Source organism: Poecilia reticulata, linkage group LG15 (genome assembly GCF_000633615.1).
Source record: "Poecilia reticulata strain Guanapo linkage group LG15, Guppy_female_1.0+MT, whole genome shotgun sequence".
Classification (NCBI taxonomy): domain Eukaryota; kingdom Metazoa; phylum Chordata; class Actinopteri; order Cyprinodontiformes; family Poeciliidae; genus Poecilia; species Poecilia reticulata.
Genome location: NC_024345.1, coordinates 17,640,399 through 17,650,341, shown reverse-complemented (window position 1 = coordinate 17,650,341; position 9,943 = coordinate 17,640,399). Strand labels below are relative to the sequence as shown.

Sequence of the window (9,943 nt, the reverse complement as noted above, 5' to 3'; positions counted from 1 at the left end):
GGATTGTCAGAGTAAATGAGGCAAAGTATAAATGCTTGCTACAAGTTTTAGATTTTATTTTAAAGTATTTTTAGCTTCCACCTAGCAATTACGTGCAGCCACGTGTTGGTTTTGTCACATACGAAACCCGCAGCAGTGAGTGACTGTGACCTGACTAAGTCTAGAAAAGTTTGAGGAGGTATCAATACTTTTGCAAGGTGGCGTATTATGCACGCTTAAGCATGCAGTGTGAAGCATTTGTAAAGGAAGATGAAAGACAAACATCTGAAGACTAACATCTGCATCCCGTTTAATGCTCCAATCACACCTTAAACACCGACATTCTGCAAGCACCCACTCCCATACAGGCACATGCACACATTGGAATATTTTAACACGGTTTTACTAAGCCAGTTCTTTAGGAATTCACTTAAACTGAGAGCAATTTAGTTATTTATTATCCTGAAGCTGATAGGCGCCAGTTTGTTGGTTCACCACATTTTATGTTTTAGAGTGATCAAAGTAAGATAGCGCCTATTCAGTAACACTTAAATATTTTAATTATTTTGGGATGCTGATGTTCACGTGAACACAAATCAACACGATTCAAGTATGTTTTCTGGAAGTTTCCCTTGTTTCTGGTCTGTATTTATATTTTTCAATGTGTTTTATTTTTTATTCATTTAATTTACTTTTTTTTTTTTTAAGCAAATACATATGCTAAGAACTCTACTTTACATCCCCCCTGAAAAGAAAGTTGTCATCAAGATGCATTTTAAATCTGGTCACCTAATGCAAAAATAGCATGTAAATCACTCTAATTCTGCTGGTACTCTACATTACGATATCTTGATATGGTTCGTTTATTACTCCGCGTGTTCCGTTTGGTGACTTTTACTTTTAAATCTACCGGAAGCCGTCTCTTTTTGTCGGTGTGGCTTGACTGTGGTGCGTAATTTAGCTCTCCGCCAGGGTCCCCACTGCCACAGTTCCTCTGGACTTTACTCTGAACAGGATCGGGTCGCGGAGATTTTAACGCAGAATCATGGATGTGAAGCTACTGGCCGTCGTGGCTGCACTGACAGTGGTGATATACTCACCTCCATCTGAAGGTACAATTGCTTAATTGGGTTCCGTTTGATCTTTAATTTGCTGATTTTTTTTAGGAATCTCCAAGTTATTTAGATTAATTTTAAATGTTCACAAAATAGTAGAAATTAAAATGCATGTAAGTGCACCAAAAAGTGTAATTTACTTGATTTTTTTTATACATTGTTGCTGTTGTTAAAGATAAACAGAAATGTTAATTGAATTCACATTTCTGATAAATGTGAATTCCCCGCTTTTTAAGTGTATGTTTAGTGCAGCTTTTATAATGCTAAACCATTAATTCCTATTTTAACTTTTAGTTGTTTATTTAATGAGCGTGTGGGTTGATCAAGCGTGGAGGGGTACATTTTTATGCCGTGCGTAAAAGCGCCAACTCTCCACACATGTGGCTGTGGCAGCAGGAGAAAACAAAATCCCCGTTTGATCACTAGGTATCTTATCATGGCCCTCTTTGTTTTTCTTTAATTACGCACAAGTGAAGCGTTACGAGCGCTAGTCAGCGCGGCGTCACCGGTCACCCCGTATGTCGACTGATACCCTGTTATTATCATAACAGCACCCCTTAGATCAGGTGTAAAACATAATTTGCATAGGATTTAATCTGTTGCGACACATTCAGCCATCTGCTGCTCCGCGGCGTGAAATTTGGCTAGTTTTAACTAATCTTTGCATACGGACAAAAGGTCATTGAAGCATTTCCGTTTTAATTCCATCAGCCCCCTATGCACGGAGTTTACTTAATTTTAGTAAGCACAATTTTCCATTTAAATTTGAGAACACGTGCTGTATTTATTTTTCCACGTAGATCAGCCATGAACGTTTACGCATAAACAGGAAGCCTAACGCTGTAACGGAATGCCCTTTTATCACAGGAGACCACACAGTGCAAGACTACGCAAAGACCTCTGCATTTTTGCATCCTGATGCTTCCTCTGCGTGAAATCAAAACACGAATCACTGATGGGGAGGACTGAATGTTTTTCAGAGGTGGTCATCACGCAGATTTCGTGACCCTGTAGGAGGAAAAGTAATGAGCTGTAAAAATGAAACAGAACAATGCCTGGCATGTTGGTTTTTCAGCTGATTGGAATACTCCACTCTTGCTTCAGTTTGTTAGTCCATCAAAGAGTGATTTTACTGTGTTGTTTTTTTTTTTCCTGAATAACTTTCAGGCTATCTATTGATCTAGTAAATGTTTTTCTTCTTTCTTCTTTTCAACAGGACATCTATAATCTAAAGTTTCCTGATGCAATCATTAGTTTAATCTTTTATCACTTGCTGTAAAGACCCTTTCCTGTAAATTCTGTCGCAACTGACTTATCTCCGCCATTGCTTTCTCAGCAAAGCCCATCAGCCTGGTGGAACGATGCTATTGCCGTGCAACCATTAACACCCTCCCGAAAGGTTTGATCCGAGAGCTCAGATTCCTCCACACTCCTAACTGCCCCTTCCAAGTGATGTAAGTGGGGTATTTTTTTAATTATTGTTATTATTTTTATTAATGATGAGTTCAAAGTCAAATAGTTTTCTTACTCCACTATGAAAACTCAGTCAGTTTTTCTTGTCTTCGGGTATTTCTCACCATCAATCTCGGACAAGTGACAGGCCAGAGAAAGGAGTTGCGCATGCATATGTACACACACACACACACACACACACAGTCACACACACACACACACACACACACACACACACACACACACACACACGCCCCTCTGTCACTCGCTCACACATACACTCAAAAAAAGTGAAACGTTTGTACAACTGGCTCACTGAGGCATCCACAGGAAGCGATCCTTTAGAGAAGGGTTTGGGGTGACAATTTAGAGAGAAATACAGTTTGGTTTTTAGCAGGAAACAATTAATAAGGGCGTTTGTTTATTCTTACAGTTTTGTAGGTGATTTATTGACGACTGCAAATTGCACTGAAAGCACAAAATGATCTGTTAAGCAAGTAAATCCGCAGCCGTCTGTTTGCTAAACTAAAAAACTGTACAGCCGAAACTACCAATATGAATTTTAGATTATTCAATCTAAAATCATCCCAAAGAAAATGTTCCAGCTTTCTTTTCTTGAGGCATCATTGGTTGTCTTTACTTGCAGGAGGGTTTGACCGTTTGTTTTCTGTGATTGATACCCAAAATGTGGTTTAACTTTTAAAAAACCAAAACATAATTTGATATTTTAAGCTGTTGTTTGCATCTTAAATCAGCAATTAGCATGATTAGAATTATCGTGTGATGAAATACACATCCTTACATTAAGACTTCAGATTTCCAAAAAGCTACCAAACTGTTTTAATCCAGCGTACTCCACGAGAGAAAATACCTTTGATCTTCTCAATTCATCTTTACTGCTGTGAGGTTCTCACTAGTCAGGACGGGCCAAGCTGTGAGTTGACTCAAAGAGCAAAGGAGCCCATAAATATCACCCAGTTTGCTTAAAAAGAGATGCATCCTTCATCTTGGTAATTTTGTTTACCTTGCATGAGACATTTCAATCGAATTTGTTGAATCTACACCAGCAAACCTAATTTATTAACACTATCTCAGGTCACAGGAATTTCTGCAAAAAGCTTTTTGTTTGCCTGGGTCAAGCTAACAAGACCATGTTAATTTAGTCTGTTTGATAAGAGTGTTAAAATACCCACTGCTGATGCTGATTTGGTTTATATAACTATTTTACTTTTTGGAAAAAAAGAAAAATATATCTTTCTTTTTCCAATCAGTGCCAAGCTGAAGTCAAACAAGGAGGTGTGTTTGAACCCAGAGATGCGGTGGCTGAAGAATTATCTGAAGAACGCCATCAACAAGTGAGTACCAGCAATACACAATACACATTTCCGTCTGCAGCTGTTGGGGTTTAACTTGTAGCTCATTTGATGTGCCGTCAACTCACTTCAGATTGGGAGACTTAAAGCAGAAAACACACAAATGCGCATCTAGACAAGCCATTGAGAGATTTTTGTTGGAAAGACAGGTTTCAATTGCTCAAACTCAAAACGTGCAGCTACACGACCGAGTAGGAGTATGAGCTAATTCCACTTTAGCACAAAAGCTGTGGTTTGATGAGGGACAAGAAACCCACTTTCTAAATCTCATTCAGTTGAATCTGATGGGGAAATCAGTTAAAATATTACACTTGTCTCAGTTATTAAAAAAAGCAACACTTCTTTGAGTTGAAGACCTGTGAACTTGTTACAACAACATGACAAGAAAGGTAATCTAATTGAACATGTCATTTAATTAAAAGAACAATTCAGTTTTATACTTTTATTCTAGACGGTGAACTGAAATATGAACTTTAAAATCAATGGCGTCCTTAGGTTCATGTTTCCATCAATTAGGAAAGAAACTGCGCCATATGGGCCTAGGAGAAAATACATTTATAAATAAGACGTGTTTAGAAACAGAATTTGACCAATTTTATTACTTTGCTGTCATTAACCATACAAATCAACAGAACAACATAATGCAATCAATAAAATACAAAATGTACAAAAAAAAAAAAAAGCTATACTCTAACACACTCTCGCATCTTTTTAACTGCACCCATAACTTGACGGATGTACTCACAGTTCTGCAGTCAGGCTGGCTAAGGGGGGATTTCTGAGACCTCGATTTGCAACGTGTGAACTGCTGACTGCATAACAGAAAGCGGCTTGCATCAAGAACAGATCATACCCTGTTTACAACAGATCAGAACCGAATGTGTTTCCAATTACACATATTGCCAAAGGGGAGTAGAAAAGGATAAACTTTTTTAAAATGTGAGAAATGCAGAAACCCGAACCTCATTCATTGTGCTGCTCTACTAAAACAATTATGACTTGTTTTTTCATTAAATAAAAAGCTATCCCAAGTTGAAGATGTATGCTATTATATCGTTTCTGCAGCTGGATATGAACATTTTTTTTTAATTTAATAGTATGTAAAAGTGTAAGACCAAACATGCTGTTAATCAAATGCTAATAAAAAAATGTTTGAAATGCCTGATGTTTAGTTCTTAATTTAAAATGGTTAAAAAAAAAAAAAAGGATTTACAGTGAGACAGCTTTTTGTTTTTGACAGTCTGGAACAAGATTTATTCAGCTTCTTGCACAAATAATCATTCATTTTTTTCAAGTTGGTGTTTATTGCTTAGAAGTCAATTTTAAATTCTTTAAGAGGCACCTCAAAGCTTAATTTTTGGCTCACTATTAATCAATATCTGCATACCACCCACTTCCTGCATCCCCTCCCCTTGGTCAGATTATGGAGTGCAATAAAAGCTCTTCATTTGAAGACCATGTCAGTTTTATATTATGTATAAGAAACAATGTGGTGCTGTAACCAATGTACAATTTAATTCTTGATTTTTCTAATTTATTTTTATCTGACAGTAACTCATTGGGATGAAACAGGTGACTGATTTTAAAGAGTGACTGCAAATGCTAAATGCATAGACCAAAATTATTATATTATATTTTAGCAGCAGCAGTGTAGCCAGTGTTACTTTCCATTTTCAAATACAATCATTTAGATCATTTTTGGTATTAATACCATGTGTGGTGTACCATTGTACACATTCAAAAGATTTTTCTTTTGAATGTGTAGACAGCAGAAACAGACAGAGACACAAGCGGTTTCAGTCATCATTCACACCATAACTCCATTAAGTGTTTGTGTCAGTCTTCCCCGCCTCGAGACTGTAAAACCAGGAGAAACTCACCATGCGGCCACAAGCCACTGAGTCAGTGTATCCATTATACCAACGATTAAATGGGTCACAGGAAGTCGTAATTGTTTTACTTGCATACACGCAAGGTTAGGAATGAGCACTTGACTAAACTCAGGGATGCTAAAAACCACCAAAGATGTGTAGAAAATGCTTTAATCATACATTTATTTGCTGATGAAAGGATTTCCTGGAAAATCTTTTTTGAGGAGTTTAGAATTTTGCAGTGTTATGTATTTTCATGTCCGTGTTGAATGATCAATTAGGCAATCCCAGCTCATCCAAAAATGCTGCTGCTGTAGTCCTGACCAACACTGAGTGTTTTTTCCAGGAACTCAACAAAACACAAAGAGGCAGCATTTAGTTTCTGCTCTTCTCGTATCTAGAATTCCTTGGAAATTGTTTTAAGATAGCATTTGAACACTTTTTGTAATGCAGTGTGTACATTTAATGTAATTTCCTTTATTTTTGTTTCTTTATTACCTTGTGAAAACTTTTAAATTACCTTGTGTATAAATAATTATGTACAAACACGCTTGCCTTATAGTTTTAATAATTATCCTCATAGTATTTTTTTCTTTTCTATTCCAGGATGAAGAAATCCAAGGAGGCCAACTAACATCTCTGCAAGAGATCCTCCTGAGTCACTGCTGAGGATTTTGGCCTTCGTCACATATATAAACATAAATCGAAAGATCTTCTGGTATGTCATACAGCACTTATGTTAGCTGCTCTGCTGCAGCCTTTTTGCATGGATTGAATCTCCAACTCTTCATCATGAGCAGCAGTTCCTGGAATTATCTTGTTCATCGCCACTTTTAACAAATATCTTTAGTGCAAAGTGCCAGTATATCTGAGTGTATGTTTTGCTAAATACATTGTATATATTTTTTTGATTTTCCATTTAACAGTAAAGAGATATTTTTTAAGATTCACTTGTCCCTCTGGCCATGTCTGTCATTAAAGGAAAAAAAGGGCTCTAAGTGTGAGGGATGTATGTCTCAACATCTCCTATTTTTGTCAACCAGGAAATTCAGCCAATTGTAAACATGCGTATCCTGATGGTTTGTGATGAATGAGCGGTTCCTTATCCAAAAATAAAAAAACAACAACAACAACAACAAAAAACAAGCTAATTGGCACCAAGGAATTTCAGTGGGTGCCAGCTACTCCTTGACTAAACATAAGATGTGTGTAAAATCCTAATAACAAATTTCAATTCATGTTGGTAATGGAACTTTGGAGACCTATAAAGATGAAACATTTCCTCCGACTGCGATTATGTAATTTATCCACTTGTGCTTTTTTCTTAATTCGTGGCAAATAAAAAAGACAAAACAAAAGAAAACAAAACAAAAAACATCTGGTTTCCAAAAAAGTTTTAATTGAGCAGCCTATAAATTAAAATGTACTGGAACCATAAAGTTGAATCAGTTAACAAGAAGCCAGGAGAACAAATCGCAATGATCCCTAGTCACATCTGGCAGCCTTTGTGTTTCCGTTTGGTTTGTGTTAAACAAGGATGCATAACAGTTTCTCCACTGGCAGTTAACACAGAGAGAAACACTGTAGGCTGGACAGGAAGCAGTACTAAAATGTACATGAATGTGACTACCTACAACCGCCACGCATGTAGCAATGCACTTTAAATGTGATGTATTCCTGTGTGGACAGAAAACTTTTCTAACCGTGCCTATGTACGTCTGTCTTAGTTTTTTTGTTTTTTGAGTTTATGTTCTTTCTACTTTGATCACTGAATGTTTAGCTGCAGCAAATGTTAAATTTGGGAGATGCATCCATGTATTCCTTTAACTCTCCTGCTCATATGTAATATTAATGATATACAAATGTTTTATTTTTGTACTCTTACACGTTTAAACATTTTAAAATGAAGGACTTGTACTCTCACAACTGAGCCATGCAGCTTTTTTTATATCGTGAAACTTGTATACATCTGTTGAGTAAAAAAAAAAAGAAAAAATCTTTGTAAAGATTTAATGTGTGGTTTCCTGTACATGCAACATAATTACACTTGCGCACAACAGCACAGAAACTAAAACACTCCTTATCTAGGTCACTCTTTACATTCAGCTTCAATGTGCAGCTGCTGAATTTTTTACCGTACAGAAAGGTCGGAAACTAAGTGTAAGCCTTTCATGTAAGCAACATGTGTTTGGCTCTCCTCGCAAGGACAAATTAAAGGCAACGACTGGGATCTTGACTGTGATTTAACTATTAACTCAACAAGCAGCTATTAGGAAAACATTAGAGCTAAAAGAGATGAACTTTTAACTTCCCTCCAAGGGCATTTTGATGTGAGGGTTGTGTGCTGACTGAAGCATAAAGGATAGATAAAGGGATGCAAGCGGTGGCCCATTTTGTAGCTAATTGGCATTGATGTCCAGGTTGAGCCATAGCGAGTGGAACAGTAGCACCATACCAAAAGGCAAGACTGGAGAATAATTAGAGATAATCACTGAACTGAAAGGCTGCTTTGAACTGAACTCACAGAAAGCTGCAGGTCGAAAGAGTCATGTTAAGATTCAGCGACTTGCGCACACAATGGGCTCTATAATTTAATTTCCCCTGTCAACCTTTCTGAGGAGTATGTCATTTTCTGATCACGTCATGGATTACATTATGAACCACAACGGACTCCAATGAAGAAAACCCAAGAGGGCTTCGCCATTGAGAGAAAAACAAAAAACCGTAGCAAGAAATAGATGTGGAGACGTCCCAAAAGTTCTAGGAGAAGAATCTTTGGATTCGTGAGACAAAATTGGTGCTTTTTTGGTGAGAAATAGAAGAAGAAAGCTGAAAAAAAATAAATAATTCAGCTTTCAAAGTAAGGAGCACCATGTAAACTATAAACATGGGGTGGGCTTGGTTTTGTTTTGGTGTGGCCATGCTTTGTCTGGCATGAGGAATCTTGAATCTTTGCAGAGCACAGTGAAGTCTGGAGATTTCCAAGGCTTCCCACCCAGAGCACAGTGAAGTCTGGAGATTTCCAAGGCTTCCCACCCAGTATCAGAAAGCTGTCTTATGTGCAGCTCATGGGTCCTCCAACAGGATAACAACCCAAAGCATACAGCTAAAAAAAATGGCAGAGAAAGAAGAACACTATTCCTGAATGACCCTCCATGTGCTCACATCTTAATCCTACAGTCACAGATCTTCTTTGACCAAGCAACCTGTTGGAAGTGCAAAAATATTAAAGGGAACAATAAACGTTTGTCAGTTCAAGATTTTTCAAAGATTTTTAGTTTCTGTTTATTGTGGACGGTTAACAACAAAATTGCCCACACAGTTCTATATTTGTTCACTTGAACTACTTCCAATTATTTCACTTTAAGACTTACAAAGTTGAATGTTACTTTCCTTTTATCACCTACATCTTGACTTATCCTAAATGACTACAATGCTGACAAATGAGAGCGGACTGCACAGGAACACATAAAAAAAATAAAAAAAATCTAATACAAAGACGTTGTGTTCATTGTACTGGGAGGATCAGCGCGTCCACCCACCAGTTAAACTGTGCAGGTGTTGAAACTGGTTTCTCAAAGCCTCAGGAAATGTAAAGTGTGGGTGTGAAAGATTAAACTTCAATTTCATGAGCACATCAAATCTGAAAATACCAGGGTAAATACACCTGAGCAACTTTCAAAGTGTAAAGCTTTTATAACCATTTCATTCATAGATGTGCCATGTTCTAATGTCTCTGCAGGATAGTCTTGAAAAAATAAAATGTTATGGAAAGTTAAGGAGATGTGTTAAAAAAATACTAATCCATCTCTAAATCACGCTTGCTGAAGTGGAACAGAACATTGTGATTATACAAATGTTTGGCAGACATCATGACGGGGCTTGGTTTGTAGTCGAAGCAAACTGGGCAGTGATCCTAAATAAACAGACTATAGATCTGGACACCCATGGTGTCTCTCATAGCCTCCACTAATAGAGAGAGACAAGCTCTTATTGAAAATGTAATCCTTTGTGGCTTGATGAATTGTTGTAGATGATAAATAGTCCCTTAAAGGGTTAAAATGTAAATAAAAATCCAGCCTGAGAGTCCATAGTAAATATACTATTGTTAAATTTAAAACTTGTTTGTATTTAAGTCCATATTTGATCCCAC

General features: G+C 37.1%; 1 protein-coding gene across 1 annotated transcript; it reads left to right on the top strand.

Annotated features, from left to right (window-relative positions):
- Positions 1–956: 956 nt before the first annotated feature.
- Positions 957–7,798, top strand: cxcl12a (chemokine (C-X-C motif) ligand 12a (stromal cell-derived factor 1)). Its single transcript, XM_008429732.2, has 4 exons — positions 957–1,091; positions 2,431–2,548; positions 3,818–3,901; positions 6,397–7,798. The coding sequence occupies exons 1-4, from the start codon at positions 1,025–1,027 to the stop codon at positions 6,422–6,424; spliced, it is 297 nt and encodes a 98-aa protein (XP_008427954.1). The 5' UTR covers positions 957–1,024; the 3' UTR covers positions 6,425–7,798.
- Positions 7,799–9,943: the final 2,145 nt, after the last annotated feature.

Coding starts and splice junctions, on each gene's coding strand:
- cxcl12a (XM_008429732.2), top strand. CDS start 1,025: ATGGATGTGAAGCTACTGGCCGTCGTGGCTGCACTGACAGTGGTGATA. Junction 1,092..2,430: donor ATACTCACCTCCATCTGAAG/GTACAATTGCTT, acceptor TTGCTTTCTCAG/CAAAGCCCATCAGCCTGGTG. Junction 3,902..6,396: donor CTGAAGAACGCCATCAACAA/GTGAGTACCAGC, acceptor TTTCTATTCCAG/GATGAAGAAATCCAAGGAGG.